This window comes from Mus caroli, chromosome 11 (genome assembly GCF_900094665.2).
Source record: "Mus caroli chromosome 11, CAROLI_EIJ_v1.1, whole genome shotgun sequence".
In the NCBI taxonomy this organism is placed as follows: domain Eukaryota; kingdom Metazoa; phylum Chordata; class Mammalia; order Rodentia; family Muridae; genus Mus; species Mus caroli.
This window is the reverse complement of record NC_034580.1, coordinates 58876264-58894671: the sequence shown is the minus strand read 5'-3', so window position 1 is coordinate 58894671 and position 18408 is coordinate 58876264. Positions and strand designations below refer to the sequence as shown.

The 18408-nt window shown below is 42.6% G+C and overlaps 1 protein-coding gene across 1 annotated transcript in view; it reads left to right on the top strand.

The window, feature by feature from the left end:
* Positions 1 to 12280: 12280 nt before the first annotated feature.
* LOC110305849 (protoheme IX farnesyltransferase, mitochondrial) overlaps positions 12281 to 18408 on the top strand; it is a 118171-nt gene continuing 112043 nt past the window's right edge. Inside the window, exons 1-2 of the mRNA XM_021177982.1 lie at positions 12281 to 12411; positions 18101 to 18234. Of these exons, the coding sequence (XP_021033641.1) occupies positions 12369 to 12411; positions 18101 to 18234 (177 nt within the window). The 5' untranslated portion in view covers positions 12281 to 12368. The remainder of the gene's footprint in view (positions 12412 to 18100; positions 18235 to 18408) is intronic.

The following is an 18408-nucleotide window of genomic DNA, read 5'->3' as shown; positions in this document are numbered from 1 at the left end:
GGTGTTTCTGACATATCGCATAAGCAAATGTCCCCATTCCATGTGTGAACCAAAGCTCTCAGCACTATTCACTGTCTTGTGTTCCTCCTTTTCATTTACACGAACCCAGCCAAAGCAAACCAGGGCTCACCGGTGGAAAGAACTGCAAATGTTTGCAAGCAGAGAGCAAATGAGGAGAAAGTCTGAGATTTGGGGAGACTTGAATTATTGTGTGGAGATATAAGTAAACATTGTTCTCAGCTCAGGTTCTGTCAACACCCTAGTGTGCCACACAGAGTCATCCGAAGATGAATGGGCCAGTGTTCCTCATACCTGATGAGACCCGGAGCCTCCCGAAGGGCACACGCCGTACTTGGCTAAGCTTGTTTGCCGACGTCAACCCTTGGAACACAAAGCCACCACAAAGTATGCAGCCAGCTCTGAAATCCCAGTGTGTTTAGGCAGCCACCGGGCAAAGCAACCATTCTCCCCTGTTGGGCCACACTTCATGTCTCGGCACTGAGCATCCCTAGAGTACCTCACTTCCAGTCTCCAACCCCTCCATTTCTCAGTCAAGTAAAACATGTTTTGATGTACAGTATTTGTAAAAATAATTAATAATAATAATAATAGAAAGTCAAACATGTCTTAACTCCAACAACCACTGTGATTCTGATTGTGTGCTTTTAGACAATTTTAAGTTATATACTCTTCAATACTGAGATAGGACCATATTGAAAGGAGCTTAATTCAAATGCAGCCTGTGGACTTTTAGCTCCTGTAATTATTCTTCTCAGGAGTCACATCGCGTGCACCTGGGATTATGTCATTTATTCCGTCAATATGTGCTATGAGACAGTCACCAAGAGTTACTGTCATGTTCAAGAAATTTTCAGTTTGGGCCCTTCAAACTGAACTTGCATAGATATCTTATAGGTAAGTATTTTTTTTAATGCCCTAAGTATGAATGTTTAGAAGTAGGATGCACAGATATGAACTTTTGGAGGCCTTTCATACAGATTGCCTCCAGGAGACAATGCATCTAATTTTCACCCAGCCAGACCCCATTCACCAGCAGTTGCTGTCATTCTTGTCATCTTTGTCAGTTCAATAGGCAGATGATGTGTTATCTTATTTGAATATGCACCTCTTCTAGTAAAATTGTTGATAATATCTGCCAGGCATATCGGGACAGACCTGTAATCCGGGCACTCAGGATACTAAGGCAGGAAATCAGTACAAATTTGAGGACGGCTTGGGCTACATGTTGAATTCTAGGCCAGCTTAGGCTTCAAGAGATCCTGTCGTAAAAAGAAAACCAGTATTAGCCTCTGTTTCTGTCTCTCTGTCTCTCTCCCATGCACACACACACCTGCCTGTCTTCCATGTTTAACACTTGTTTAATTTTGTGAACACTGAACCTGATGGTCTATACTTTGGTCTCAGGCTTTTCATTCTTTTCAATGACCTTTGTTATCCAGCCTTGGGCAAACATTAGCAGACTATTTTGATATAAATATCAATATACTTATCAATATAAGTATACTATCAACCTTTTATAGCATATCTCCTTACCCCAGTTCACTTTTGTTAGTAAATTCCTTCTTTGGGAGGGGGTTTACAAGATCTCCTCCTCCTCATAAGGTCCCAACAACAAGCCAAAGTAGGATTACACCAGAGCCCCTTCTGGGAGAGCCAGGAGTTTATTGGGCTTACTTATAGAGCACAGGTGAGAAGTTAGTCACTACAACATGAGTAACCTCAGAGCGGATGCGCTGGAAGTCATCTGAGCCCAGCAAGGATGCCGAAGATCCCCAGCTGCATAAATGGAGTCTCTGCACCCCACCCCCACCTCTGTTAACCTTCCTAGCCTGAACAAAAACCTTAAGGTCCTGTCCAATTAGGGTAGCCATACAGGCAATGGATGGAAGGAGTGGCTGGATATCCTGGTGAGGGTCCAGTGATCCTCCCATCCACTCCTTCTCTAAGGCAATTTCAACAGGCCACAGACCCAGCTCTAAACAGGCAGAACAATCAGCTGGTGAAAATGGCCGCTGCTTGCTTTGCTTTGGTGTGTTTGGAGGAGGGGGGTGAAATATAGTGTTATACAACAACTTTATAATTTTTCTCTCCTATTTCTCACTTGTTTTACACAAAACTCTTTAGAACCATATTGATATCTGAGATTATAAATTTTATTGGACAAATTGACATGGTTTCATAGGACCTTCACTGATAGAGAAATATATGTCTTTTGTTTTATTCAATTCAATTATATCTGGAGGTCCTAAAAATACTGTCTAGTCTAGTACTCAGCTTGTATTTACCAGTTACCCTGGACCTTGGCAATCTTCGTAGGACCATCCAATTAGTTTCACCCAGCAGCTGTGAGATAAAGGCTATTTGCAACTTTTCATCTAAAAGAATCAAGAAAATGTCAAGATTTTTAAATTAAATATCTGTAGTGGATTCCCTCTATATAAAATGGACTTAATAATATCTATTTCACATAGATATTGGTTTTTAAAAAGTCAGTAATACTAATAGTGACTGAACTGCTGTGTGGTGCAAGAGAAATAAGTAATATACTGGATATAACAGGCTTTACACATCGCTTTTCCAATTATTCTCCATTGTGTCTCCATTAAAAGATGAACTAATTGAAGCCCAGAAGGGGACATAAACATCTCAGCAGGGTACAGACCTCAGACAGGGAGGAGCTTTGACTTCAATCTAGGCAGAGTTCAGAGCTTGCCTGTGGTCTTAAGTGAAGCTTTAGCTTGTTAGATTTACTTAAGTATTCCACTCCCCCAGAGAAGGCGAAGATTTAGGCTAAGGACTCTGTAGCTGTGCCCAACTATTTCTGTTCCTGATTGTGGTTCTAAGGCATGGGGCTTCAGGCCAGTGGTTCATGACAAAATCTTGCAAGTCCACACAGTTCCTTAGGGATATACATATATAATGAGTTTTAGTTATGTGTCTATCATGTGTGTGCAGATGCCTGAAGAAGCCAGGGATGGCGTCAGAGCTGAGTTACAGATGATTGCGAGGCACCTGACCTGGGTGCTGAGGAGCTGAACTCCACTTCCCGGGCAGCCTGCCTTTCTCCAGAGAGAAAGGCATTCATCCCCAGTAAAAGCTTCATAGCCTCTTCATACTCAACTAACTCCAACTCCGGCTGTCCTGGCTCCTGGCTCTATCGCACTGAGATTCGGGAACACCGTACATCTTGCCTATGCACTCTGGCTTTTCTTCCTTCTCCATGGGTTAAATCTCACCCTGCCTATGCCTCTGATCACGGACAGACTGATGGGCCGTTCTCTTGATGTGTTCTCAGCCATACCAAACTTGCAGAAATTCTTAGCAGATAGAGCCAGAGGAACACAAGCAGATGTGCACTTTCAGAGAATTTGGGAGAATGAATTAAATGCCCAAATCATTTTAAGCATGGGGTCCCTTCCTAATGGTCCCATGAATATTTGAAATACATGAAGTGGAAACGCAGATGTTAGCTGAGGGAAGAAGTTACCATCTCTCGACCCCCACCATCCTCTTTATGTGGAAGGGAGCAGTAACTCAGAGATTTATTTTCCCACTGAAACTTTCCTTAGAAAATGGAAACGATTACAGTTAGTTTTGAATATTATTTTCCTGCAGTGGCATAAATCTTGGAGTGCTAGCCAGCGCTCATTTTTAGTTGCTGTCCTGAATTCCCGTCACTTCCTGGATTTCAAATCCCCCATTCATGGATGAGATCTTATCTACAGGAAAAAAAAAGTTCTTTATTTTTCCGGAGCACAAAGATATTAAATAAAGCTATTTTTCATAAAACGAAATTATCCAATGTAAATAGCTATCAGGTTATATCCCTTGGATAATTTTTCGCATTAGGACAATTTGTCCTTTACAAAATGACTGCAGTGTTAGATGCTAGTCTGACTTACTTTAAACACCCTTACAACGTGAAAAGTTGGCAACTCTGTGTGGGTTTTAAATTTATTTTTGAAATGTTTTCTGTTCTAAATAACCCCAAACCCACGGAACCACCAGAATGTATCTTCAAATAGTTTTTCAATTAGTTAGAGTCATTGGCAGGCCCCTGCATTTCTGAGAATGCCTGCCTGTCCTGCTGAAAGACAAATCACTGCTGTAATGATCTTAGGTCATAACTCCCCCCGAGACCTTGGGGAGTCATTTGGCATGTAACTATTGGAAAGGAAATGTCTGAGGCCAACTCAAAGTTTTATTCTTTTACAGATTTTTACCTATTACTCGCCCCCCCCCCCCCGCATTACATCTCTCCCTTTCTGAAGACATTGTACACAACCCTCCCAAGCACATGCTCCTGAGAAAAAAAATGCCTAAGCATTTCCGAGGTCCAGGTTCAGTTTCCACGCTTTACCATCCACAGCATCCTTGAGCAGAATTACAGGCTGCTGTGTGTCTTTCCAGAAGACATGTTCACTTTCTAATGTGTCCTTAATTGGAAACAGGGTCTTGCAGGTAAATTACAGTCAAATCGAGGTTGTTAGGATGGAGTCTAAATCAACATGACAGGTGATTTTGCAAGACGTTAAATATAAAGCTGGGCATGGTGGTGCATGCCTGTAATCCCAGCATTAGGGAGGGTGAGGCAGAAGAACTAAATTCCAGGCCAGCCTGTGCTACACGATGACATTCTGTGTACTTGTCACTTTCCTGTTGCTGTGATAAAACACCAGGACTAAAAGCAATTTCAAGAAGAGCTTACTTTAGTTTCCAGTTCCAGAAGAGCTCAGCCTATCATGCCACACAAGAGACGGCATGCAACTAACTGATGGCAAGTTCAGTCACACAGAGGTAGCAGAGAAAAACAGCAAGCAGGAAGTGGAGTACCTGTCCCCATGGATACTTCTTCCAGCAAGGCTCTCCATCCTAAAGGTTCCAGGACCACCCCAAACAGTGCCTCAAACTGGGGACTAAGTGCTCAGATACGTGAGCCTATGTTGGTATTTTCCATTCAAATCACCATACTCTATTTGAGAACTGCAAAGCAATAACAAAGAGAGGTTAACGTTGGACACAGGACACCGTGTGAAGACACAAAGAGAGAGGATGACCACATTTAGGTGTCTGACACTGGAATTTTGCTGCTTTGTGTCAAATGATACCTTGAGACTTGCTGAAGACCAAAATGAAAATGAAGGCTACTCCCCTAGAAGCTATTAAAGGACATAGCCCGCTGGCATTTCTCATCTCTACAGTGGGGGAGACAATACACATCTGCAGCTTTAAGTTGCCCAGTCTATAGTGCTTATGAAACCATACAGCTGCCTTATGAAACCAAGAAAGATTTCCCAAACACTCTCAGCTTTAGTTCTAAGATCAAGATAACCTAAATGGCTGTTGAGATGATGTATAAATGTAGCAAGTTGTATCAAATAAAAACAAGTTACTTTGCTACCTTCAGCCTCACCAGCACTACCACCATCAGTGGACTCAGTCCAGAAATGTTTTCTCAAGTGTGCTGGTTTGAATACCTATAGACTGAGGTATTCAAACTCTGGGTCTCCAGTTGGTAGTGCTGTTTGGGGAGGTTATGGGACTTTAGTTAGGTAGAGCCTTGCTGGAGGAGGTGTGTCACTGAAGTCAGGCTTTGAGGACTTATTGCTTTACCTGACTTCCTGCTCTGCTTCCTGTGTATGGCTTAGATAAGATGTTTCAACTTCCCGTGCTTGAAATATGTCTTGCCTTCCCCCCACCAGGATGGACTCTGTGTCCCTCTGGGACTCCATTGACAGCTGAGCTAGAGGTCATTCATGTTAAGTTTTTCAAAGAACCTGGTTGCATTCTGTTCCATTCTGAGAACATGAGTGAGGGTAACTTTAAAGGTAATGGGTTAATTTCTTTGGCAGAGAAAACTTCAAGACAGCTACATGTTATAAGCTGTAATGATTAAGATTGGCTCCATTTAAGAGATGCGTTTTAGTGTGCATTGGGAAGGTAGGAAAGCTTCACTCAGGGCAAGATATAACACACTTGAAGCTTGTAAAAGAGCCGAAGAGATTTCCACGCTTCTATAGAAGTTGCTGAAATTGTGACCCAAGGAGGTGAAGATCCATCCTAGATTGGAACCTGAACTTGGCAGTGCTTGGTTTTGAAAACAAGAAAGATAAAGGATTGAGGGCATCACATATTCTTTCTCTGGATTTTTGGAGAGCCACTGAGTCCAGGTAAGAGTGACAGGCTGCAGTTCCTACAAGGCCCAGGAAGACCATTGTGTGAAGCTGTAAGGGTAAAAACTGGGGTGCAATAGCAGTGATATTTTGGAGATGCCAGAGCCATGAGACATCTAGCAGAGGAAGCTGCATATAAGGAATGGAACCAGAAGAATGAGCAAAGCTGGAGGAAGAGAGTCATCTAAGCCCCTTGAAACTCAAGATCCAGATACTGGACAGGGAGCTTCAGGATTTGGTGTTTGCCTTGTTGGGTGTTGGTCTTGCTTTGGACCAATCTTTTATTCAGTGCCATTATATGTCAAAAATATGTAATTCGCTTTTTTTTTTTTTCCTTCCTAGGGAATCACAGAAAAGAGATTGCCTTGAGGCTCAAAAGAACTTGGAACTTTTCAATAATGTTGAGACTGTAATGACCAGGAACTTAGAAAGTTAGCTACGTGCATTTTGTATTGTAAGATGACCTCACGCTTATGTGGCCAAATATGGTTTGAATGAAAAGTGTTCCCCACAGGCTCCTGTATTTGAATACTTGGTCCCCAGTTAGTGATGTTATTTGGGGAGATATGAAACCGTTAGGAGGTAGAGCCTTACTGGGAGAAATGGCACTGGCCATGGAGCTATTTTTGAGAGCTTATAACCTCCCCACATTTCTTACTATTACTTTTTGCATCCTCTGTCCAGTTGAGATGAGCTCCCAACATGCTGTTTCTGCTGCCCAGCCTTCCCTTCCACGATTCCTCTATCCCTCCAGAACCTGATGTACTTTGCCCTTCTGGAACTGTAAGCTAAATAAATTCTTCCTCTTAAGTTGCTTTTGGTAATGGTATTTTATCAAAGTAACAGAAACATAACTAACACAATGAGCTCTTATTTTCATATATAGTTTCTGTGACTTTCAGAAAACTGCAATAATTTTTGAAGCTGAATTGCCAGGTCCACAATCAAAGCTTTTGTTTTAAGAGCTCTTAGGTAGAAATTGAGTATTCTTGCAAAGGTCCAGATATTGACTAAGTATTAACAATGTAAATTAAAGTTGTAAACCCAGCATTAGTATCCTGCCCTATACATATACAAAACTGGGTCAAGGGAAATTGAATACAAGTGAAAAACTTAAAAAAAATCAAGGAAAATTTTAAGGCTGAATTTCAATAATGGCATTGGTTTGATGAAATAAAAAAACTCTAGAGTAGAATGAAGAAAAAAATCTAGATAATAGAGACTGTAGAATACATAAAAGATGGGACATGCAGCAGAATTGAAAACATGTGCATTGGTATCAGACAGGCTTAAATTCTAGTTGTGGCTTTTTTTATAAAAAAAGTGAATTTGAAAAAATGGGTGACTCATCTGAAATGTTGATACAATGTATCTACCAAAAGTTCTTGAGAAAAAGAAACAAGACCAACATGAGCAAGTGTTATGTAGCAGCACAGTGGGTGCTAAAGGACACTGTTTTGCAAATATGGGACACACTGTCTTAACAAATAGACCTGGTGTGGCAGATGGCTCAGCTGGTCAAATGCATATCTGCAAGCCTGAGAAGCTGATCTCAACTCCTGGAGTGAACCCATGGGAGGAGGAGAGGACCAATTCCTGAAAGTTGTCCTCTGATCCTCATACACATGCCATGGCTCACATGAGGGGGCCATGCACACACACACACACACACACACACATCCCAAATTAAACTACAATAAAAACAAAATAAATTTTGTTTCTTGTTGGTCTAAAGGTTGAAGGTATAAATGCAGAGGAAAAAGAGGCTCACTGACAAGAAGTTGTAGCTGGTTCCAGAAAAGATATAAGAAGGTCCACACATTCTTAGTCATGTATTAAAGATTACTGTCTTGGAAGTCACCTAACTGGGATTTTGCCTGTTAAACTGTCTTCCCCACATCTTGTACTTTGAACTTGTATAGTATTTAATACTGGTGGTTCACTTATGAGAATACATAACCATTTCCCCATAGTTAAACAACAACAACAACCATCACCACCACCACCAACACCAAAACCCCGTAGTCTTTAACAGGGTTCTTAAGGTTGTTATTTTTCTCAAGCATAGGTTGTTTTTTTTTTCATTTATGTTTTTTTTTTTTTTTCTATGCTCAGAACATTTTACCATCACTAGGCTCCGATACTGTGAAAAGGGCCAAGTGAGGAGAGGGATGCCTTCCTGATGTGGTAAACCAGATATTCTGACATCACCAAAGGAGGTGGGTGCACAGTAAATAAGAAACATGAAACAAAGCTGTACAAAATGCCATTTTATTTTTATTTTTAGAGTTACTTAAAGCCTTACAGGTTTGTTTTATTTTAGAAATGGCTAACACCTCAACCCCATGGCGCATACCTGCATTCCTAGTATTCAGAGGGCTCAGGCAGGAGAAACACCAGTTTAAAAAAAGTCGTAGGCTACATACTGAGGTCATCTGAAAAAAAACAAAAGTTCAAACCCAAACCCCATTCTATTTGACTTTGTTTTTTTAAATTGGGCACAGCATCTGTCTTGGAGAGCTGCCCCAATCTCAGTTGACTCTGTCTCACGTATCTGCAGCAAGCTTTAATGCAGGTTGTTCAGCCCCCTAGGCCATTCACTAAATACATCAGCCAGGATGCAAGAAACTGGGGTTTATTTGTTCTTCCAGCTTGTTTTAGCTTCAGGATGGCTGTCTCAGCTTCAGGGTTCACTCCCAACCCTGCTTCCTGAAAATAAAACAGGCAAGGCAGAAAGACCTCCCTTCACATGTTCAGTAAACAACAACAAAAATGTCTCCAGAACTTAACCAACAGGTTCTTCTTTTTCTTCTCCTGTCTGGGCAACACAGCCATCCTACTTTACTGTCCAAAAACTCTGGAAAACGAAGTAAGAGATGAGGGTGGATGAAATTATGGTATTTTAAAGCAACCCTGATTCCTCTTTGGTATTGGGAATTCTTTATCCCTCGCTATAATCAGTGTCTATTTATTTATTACAAAGGTGGCAAAGAGAGCTTACCCAGTTCACTTTCCTGCCACTCTCCCATTCTAAATAACTGTAATCTTCACTTTTAGTATCCCAAGACTCATGGGTGGAGCTGAGCCCTGGAAAGAAAGGATGGGAAAGGGTGCTGGCAGACTATAATTGAGGTGCCTATCTGGAATGATCTCAGAGAATGATCCCTCTCTGGTGTGATCAGTCACCTTAGAGGAACAAGGGGGAACTCTGAGGAGCTGAGCTGGGTGGTCAAGTTCCCATGAGGCTGGAAATTCCAATCATTTAAGAGTAGAGCATCTACTCTAAGAATTCCCATCAGTAATTTACAAAGCTGCCATGCATGTCAAACTGTGCCTAGAGCTGGGGATGGGCCAACCACATTGTTACAGGTGCTCAGCATGGCTCTGCCCATGAGGGTCACAATGTAGCAAGAGTGGTGGAAGGAGAAGGGGCTAGTTTCTCTTCTTCCCTGCTTCCCATCTGCTGGAAGCACCATTTAAAGATGTTACTCCCTAGCAGTAGCTGAGTCCTCTTGAAGTTTTCTCATCATGCAAAGAATCAGCATGGGGCTGGAGGTAGAGCTTAGAAGTGCTTGCTTCAGTTAAATCCTCAGTAGCAAAGAACAAAGGAAGCAGCCCAACTCACGTCCATTAATATATTTGTTTTTATTTATCCCTATTGTAAGTAAGTCTTTTTTTTTTTTTTCCCAGAGGGGAGGTATGCTGATGCCAAGGAATACAAAGCAGAGACTGGGGAACTTGTAATCAGTGAGAAGTTGACATGATGAATAATGAAAACTGAGGGAGTCTATGGTGGTTTGGGAAAAGAAAAAAAAAAAGCCCCACATAGCCCCATAGGGTATGGTCCTATTAGGAGGTGTGGCCTTGTTGGAGGAAGTGTGTCTCTAAGGGGTGGGCTTTCAGGTCTCAGGTGCTCAAGCCAGGCCCAGTATGGCAGTCTCTTCCTGCTGCCTTCACATGCTGATGTAGAACTCTCGGCTCTCTAGCACCACACCTCCCTGAATGGCACTATGCTTCCCTCCATGATGATATGAACTAAACCTCTGAACTGTGTGTGAGCCACCCTCCATTAAATGCTTTCCTTTGTAAGAGTTGCTGTGGTCCTGGTAAAGATAAAAAGGTAAAGATAGTCACAGCAAGGGAACCTCTAACTAAGACAGAGTTGGACAGTCTTTAGACAATTTCTATGAAGATAACACCTATTATCTTCATAATATATTCATGTATTAAATATATGAAGATACGTGTATATATAACCATCTTCATAAAAATTTTACATCTAAAAAAATTGGTACCAATTGTCTACATTAAAGTTTTAAGTATATTGAAAGTTGTATAACCACCCCACAATCAATTTAGGAATATTTTCATTTTCTCTCTATCTAAATGAGCCCTGTACCCATCAGCGACATTCCTCTTTTCTCTCTACTCCTTCTACTAGCACCAGGTAATTACTTACCTACTGCCTCTCTTTAATGACTTAAGAATTATGGAATTTTCATACAGATGGAAACTATCTAATACATGGCCTTTTGTGATTAACTTCTTCAACTTAGTATTGTTTTCATGGTTGTAGTATGTATTTGCACTTTATTTTCATTTCATGGCAAATAGGCCAGTATGTGGATATGTCACAGAATATCAGTTGATGTATAACTTAAGTTATATCCACTTTGGGATATTATGAGTGAATGAATGCTGTCATTTGTCTTGGGAATATACCTGGGAAAGGCACAGCTGGGTCATAAAGTAGCGCTTGTGTTTAACTTATTGAGGAACACCTAAACTGCTTTTCCAAAGTAGCTACAATATTTTTTATTCCTATAAACAATGTATCAGGATTCCTACTTCTTCACTAACTTGTTAACTCCTGCTATTGATTAATTTTGTGTATAGCCATCTTACAGGTGTACAGTCCTATCACTTTTTGGTTTTATAACACAAATTTTAAGAGACAACTATAAAGAGACAGGAAGTACAGTAGATTGCTATACAATCTATTGTTTGAACCACTCAATCTCTCTAGCCCTCGGGTTCCATATCATGTAACCATCGAGCTAGGTATCTGAGGTCTAGTTTGTAAAGGGCTAACTTATTTATGATGATCAGAGTTCCAGGAACTGTGGGTCTAATTAACCAAGATGGCTGCAAAGCAAAAGGCCTCACCTAAGCAGCACTCACTGTTGGTGTGATTAGATCCCAAATTGTGCTTTTCATTTGTTTATTTAAGGTTTGTACTTTGTAATATTTCACTTAACACAGCATTTCAAAGTGCTTGCAAAACAGTGGATTGAACAAAGTTGTTAACTTTTCAGTTATCACCAGAAATCCATGCTCTTCTTCCTTAGTCTAACATTAATTTGATGGGGACAACCATTATCCTAGGTCCACAGTGATGACCTGGGATGGGTCTCAGAAAATCCCATTCTCTGCTCTGTCTTCCTGGTAAACTGGAAACCTCTCACAGTTCCTTCTACTGAGCAGCAAGTTGGCTCTTCAAAGCCTTTCTTTAGCCTACTTCACAGAAATGCTAACCTCATTCCATAGCTCTTTCTACCTTATCCCTATCGGGATGACGCTCACCAAGACCAGTTCTTGCTGCAGAGACACAGTGCGTGCTCTTACACAAACTCCTGTCTCAGTGGCCCCGATCAGCACCTGAGGTGAACCACAGAGATCTCACCTCATCGCTGAAAGCAAACACAAACTGCCCTTGTAAGTCATGTTTTGCTCTTTTAATGAGTTTCTTTCTTCCTCGTTTTTTTACTTACCAAACTCCACGAGAAGCCAACAGGCTACGCAAGATAAGCCTGGGTGACAACTGAGGAGGCATTCAAGTCTTTCAAGCTCAGGGGACTGCCGGGCCGGGCCGGGCCGGACTCCAGAGCCCTAACCCCGGCACGGCACGCCTTCCGCCCGCGGGCTCCCGCGGTCTGTGCCTCCGGGGCAGAGTGCTCACCTAGTCTACATCTGGAGCGTCTGAGGGGGGGGAAGGCTCCACCGTCCGATCTCTATTAAGCTCCGCTAGCCTAGATTTGAGAGAGCACTGGGAGCCGGAAGTGACGAGAGGAAGTCCCGCCTCACTCAGAGGGCGGGCTAGCAAGATGGCGGCGCCCAGGAGCCGGTGAGGTGAGAGGCATCCTGGGGTCCTGGGGACGGCTGCACCAGTGCGTTATGGCCGCGTCCCCGCACACCATTTCCTCGCGCCTCCTCACAGGTATTGTACCCGGTTGAGAATGATCGTGGACGAATTGTTTTCTTTTTTTGCCATGCGCGGGACCGTGTTGCCGGCCGCCTGCAACCTTGGAAGCCCTTGGCTTGTCACTTGGTAGGGAGGTGACCTTTAGGGTAACCTGAAGGGACGAGGCCAAGTATTGTGGACCAGCTTTGCACCGTAGGCCAGGTAGACCCTACGGTTTGATATCCCGTGCTCTTTGGAGTTTCAGACAGTGCAAGCTGGAGGGGCAGGATAAACCATGGGGCTCCACAAGCCTGGCACGTGAGAGCCGCGGTTCCTGGCCACTGCCTTTTAATGACAAGAGGCGCACCTGCCCCCGTTAAGGAGCTCTCTTCCAGCTTAAAGTGTTACCTTAATCACCATGATAATGATAACTGCCAACTGAATCCCATTGAGCCAGCGCTGTACCAACAGTATGGCTCCTTCCATCAGAAGGACTTTTGACAGATGTATGTTTATCACAAACTCTTGAAAAACTCCTATAGTTTACCTTTTCAGAGAGGCCAACCTTAGCACTCTACCTAAAATAGTAGTCTTTATCCTTCTTTTCTTATATCATATTAATTTATCATGAATAACACATGGTGTAATTGTTCACACCTGCAGTACAGATGTGCAACAATTTAATGTGTTCCTCCCAGTAAGATAAACACTTTGTGAAGGTAAAAATAGTCTGTCTCCCTGGTTCACCACTGTATCCCTCATGCCCAGAACAATGCCTATGGGCATTGATGATGCTCAGTCATTTGTGAATGAATGAGATTGTGCTGGTAGAAATATTAAAGAGGAGGTTGGTTTTGTGACTAGTATCCATGGATGGTGGCAAAGTGATCCATAGTACAGACAAGATAGTAGAAGTCATTGTGTACCTTCTCACAGCCCAGAACCATCCTGTAGGCCTCCCTGTCACACACACACTGCCCACCGCGTCTGGCTGACTGTGGTGCTCACAATGCTTCCTTAAAGCTCTTTTCTCCCATGAGTTTGTATGATCCCAGTGCAGATCATTTGACTTTCTTTAATGAAACATTTACGCGTCTATAATACGGTAACTGAGCTAGGTGATCTCAAAGGTACCTTCTGGCTCATAAACCAGGGCAGGAAGTGGAAGGGTGGGTAGAAGAGACAAAGTTGGGCAGTACTTGGTAATTGTTAAAGCTGTGCGATGAGTGATGGAGCCTCCTTGGACACCTCTTTTCATATGACTGTCATTTTCTAAAAATAAAAAGTTTATGGGGTTCTTCGTGTGTGTGTGTGTGTGTGTGTGTGTATGTATGTGTGTGTGGTGTCTGTTGTGAGTCTTTCTTGACTCACTTCTTTGTTACTTTCTGTAATCGCTGATTGTGAGTATTCCTCGATGCAGACACTCGGTACTCATTCTTAGAGGGCTCATCTCTTCTCAGTGCTTGACTATTCTCTCTATAGCTTCTTCTTTGTATACAGATTCCTCAGGGCAACCTTTCTTTCTACTTTTCTGTTTGGTATTTCAGCACCTTTTTTTTTTGGGGGGGGGGCGGGGTTCTTGACAGGGTTTCTCTGTGTAGCCCTGGCTGTCCTGGAACTCACCTTGTAGACCAGGATGGCCTCGAACTCAGAAATCCGCCTGCCTCTGCCTCCTGAGTGCTGGGATTAAAGGCATGCGCCACCACTGCCTGGCAGTACTTCAGCTTCTTATAGGACAATTCTATTTTGACTCTTGAGCCTCATCATGCTAGGAGATAGGTTGCATACGCACCCCCCACCCCCACCCCCGTTCCAGGATCAGCCTCTGGAGTTGTAAAACAGTGGGAACTAATAGCTTACTTTCTGAAATTGAGCATATCTTCAGAAAAATCTGCTCATATGTAAATGTATGAAAGGTCCCTCTAAGAAGTGTGATGGGAAGAGTTGACAGAGAAGGATCATTGGGGTCATTAAGTAACTAGCAGTTACTTCTGAGTTGGCTCATAAAAGTTTAAGTTTTTCTCATTTCCACTCAATATGGTTCAGGAACTTTAAGTCTCCTTAGTTGATTTACAAAGCCCTGCAGTCGCAGTCCAGTGTTAGTGACGAATATCATTATCTGATATTCAATATCAATATCTGGTTATCTCTTCAGATTTTAATGTATCTGTTGAAAGTCCCGTGTATCTTAAAGTGTGTTTTCATGTGTTTACTCAGGCCTGAAATTGCTTTCATTTTCTATGTATTTGTTCATGGACACTTGACACACTTTGACAAAACCAAGTCACTTATAAATACAGTTTCCAAGCTGTGTCTCTCCCCACCCCTCACAGTGTTGTTACAGCCATTCTGTACAGTTTCAGATTGACCCATTTAATCCAGAACGAATTTCCAGGGTGGTTCCAAGGCAAACATATATCCATTCACTTGAAAGTAAGCGTGTCATTATTGCGATTTGAAGATATGACTTCAGTGCCAAATTGGCTTACCTCTACTTTCAGATAATGGCTTTGTATTTCCAAGGACAGGACTTGTTCTCACAATTCAGGAAGTCTACTTGTGCTAATCAGTTACCAAATGTCATTTCACTTTGTTATATGGCAAGTGTCCAGGAGCTGTGGTAGCAGAGCTGACTAAAGGAGAGACTCTGCCATCTGAAGAACTAAACACTATGATGATGGTGTTTTGAGAAATCTTTCCTTGGGGAGACGAAAACAGTGCCTACTCTCTCATCATAAGGTCCTAATCAAAAACCAAAGGATGGTTCCACCAAAGTTCAGCCTAGGGAGCCATTGTTTTTATTGGGTTGCTTATAGAGCATGGGTGAAGGGACTACTGGCAGGAGTAGGAGGGGATATCAAAGCAGCTGCACTTGCAAGTTTGTACCCAGTGTGGATGATGGCTTCCCCATAGCCATGAAATGGCACCTTTCCCAGCCTTATTACTCTAGTATCTCTAAGCCCTGAGGCCACATGCAGTTAAGGCAGAATAGCAAACAAATGGTTGTGAGGAGTGGCTGGAATCTCAGGTGAGAGTCCATGTCCTCCCCAACCCCTCTGGGAGGGAATGCCAGAAGCTATCAAGCTGGATCCTGATGGACTCTTGCAAGCAGGCACTGCCTGTCTAGTGAAGATAGAGGCTGTTTCATTCCAAGCACTGCATTCTATAACAGATGAGAACAGTTTGCTTCAGATTTAGAGATCCATGGCCAAACACTAGGCAGAGATTGGGGAAGCCCATGGAAGAGGAATAAGGATTGTAGGAGCCAGAGAGGTCATAAGAACATGGCTGGAAGAATCAGCTAACCAGGGCTCATAGGAATTCATAGAGACTGAACTGACACTCAGGGTGCCTACATGGGTCTTATCAAGGTCCTCTCTATGTTATGGTTGTATAGCTCAGTGTTCTTATGGAATGCCTAACAGTGGGAGTAGAGAATGTCTCTGACTCTTTTGCCTGCTCTTGGGACCCCTTTCCTTCTACTGTGTTGCGTTGTCCAGCCTTAATATGAGGGAATGTGCTAGTCTTATTGTAACTTGTTATGCTAGGTTTGCTTGATAACACATGGGAAGCCTACCCTTTTCTGAAGTGAGATGGAGGAGGAGTGGATCTGGCTAAGAGGGGAGGTTGAGGTGGGTGGGTGGGAGAGGAAACTGTGGTCAGGATATAATATAGGGGAGAAGAATAAAAGAAAAAGTGCTGTCATAAAACATGATATAACATTGTAGAACAGTGGAAAGAGATTGAACATTTGATAAGTAGAGAATAGATTGCATGCGAGGAAGCAGTATAAATAAAGTTGATTCAGTTATGTGTGATCGGCTTAGTTGTGAGGTCATGAAGCAGCATTGCTGTGATAAAGGAGATACCCACGTTTGTGTGAGTGCTATGTAGGGCATGATGGTTTGAATACAGGCACAGACATTTGAACCTTCAGTCCCAAGATGGTAATACTGTTTGGGGAGGTTGAAGGGGTGCAATCTGTGAAACATGGGTTGGAAAAGAAAGGAGATGCATGAAGGCTGATGACTGTCTTCACTCTGACTGCTGTTACTCTACTCCAATGTAAGATCATAGAGTCTCTCGGTAGGGATAGAGAGGGACAGAGTTGAGTGAACATGTTGATTCATTAGGTGAGAACGGAAGAGTTCAAGATGCTCCTGGAACCTGCAATAAAGGATAGAGATGAATGTGAGAAAGAAGTGGCCTTAGAGACCTAAGGCTGTCCACTCACATGAAGACACCAAAAGTAATCAGATATTGGCATACTGCAGCTTCAGAAATGAGTTAAAGATTAATAATTACCCGTTTTTAGGGACAGGTAGTTGTCTTGGTTACTTTTCTGTTGCTGTGAAGAGACACCATGACTAAGGTAACTTATAAGAGGAAGAGGGAGAGGGGGAGCACTAACTGGGGATGACATGAACATTTGAAACCTCAAAGCCTACTCCTATTAACACTTCCTCCAACAAGGCCATGCCTCTGAATTCTTCTCAAACAGTTCCACTAACTGGGGTCTAGGTACTCAAATATATGAGCCTATGGGAGACATTCTTATTTAAATCACCAAAGTATTGTTTATATAAACTGACAGATAATTATATTGTATGTATGGAGATATAAACGTCCATTCACCTCAGATAGGACGTTGGGTGACTGAGCAAGAAACTAGTCCACCCAAGTATAACTTGGTGCCAAATGAGTTTATTTGAATACTTACAGGATTATGGGTGAGGGGTTACTTACAGGAGTGGGGGACAATTGGGCATCACTGAAAAGGCCACCCCAGAATGGGTGATGGATAGCTCAGGAAAACTGCATCCCTACAGTTCCCTGTGCACCTACAGGAAGCTACACACAGGAGTCTCCTTTACCTTGCAACTGTTACTGCTTGTATAACTCCAAGGAGGGACCTTTTCAATCTTAAAACTTGCTAAGCTTACTGAACCCTGTAGGTTTGTCAGCTTCTTAAGAACTATGAGCCTTCCTCTAGGAGGGAATACCTAAATCCAGTGGAAATGACTACACAATGCAAAGAAAATTGAGGCACACTAGGAAACTAAAAAGCAGAAAACAGAGCACAGAGAAACTAGGCTGTGGAAGCCATGAGAGGAGACATTAAAAAAGATGGGGACCTAGAGGGTAAGCAAGGGGGTAACTGCAGTATGACACACACACACACACACACACACACACTCACATGTTGATTTGAGACATTTATAAAGTGATTAAAATTCAAATTTGGATGCAACAGAAGGAGCTTATTCCTAACTGGGTTGCTGGTCATATTTTACTGAAAAGTATTTCCCCTCCCTTGTAGTATTATCTATGCAACCATAATCAAAATGGAAACCTTCATCTCAGTTTACTGGCATTCAGTAAGGAAAGATGTATGCCACCTTCTCTACTTTTTAAGATGTGGCCTCACTGAGTTGTATTTTCTTCTTAGAAACATCTACACTGTGGTAGTCTCCACGCTCCACTGAATTGTTGTACGCATTATGATGTGAGAGTGAGGTTTCCCTGGTCCTCCTGAAGACTGTTCCTGACCTAAGCCTAAGGCTGATGAGTGCCACTCATTCCTGGGTTGGAGGCAGAGGTGGTTTGTAGCCCAGCCTCACACAGAGCATCAGTCTGCTTGGCTTGGCCTTTAGGTAGCTGTGGGCACTGTGAGTGAACAGCTGTCATTTCTACATGTCTTCCTTTCCTTGTCTTTCTGTTCCAGGCTCAGTAGGAGGATGTATCTGGTATTTAGAGAGAAGAGCTATACAGGGATTGCCACACAGTGTCACACGTCTGCTCAGGAATGTCAGTAACCAGTGGGTCACGCTCCAGCACTTGAGCTTCCTCAAGCGCATGGTAAGTAGAAGCTATCGTTCAGCTGCTCTCTGCCTCTGCTTTTCGCTGGGGTGGGGGTTGCAAAGATTCCTATTAGAAGAAAAGTTTTAGGAAGTACTGTTTGAAAGGGGCTTTTATTTAGTGTTCTCTTAAGTTTATCCAAAACTTTAATCTCTTGTTTTGATTATTCTTAAC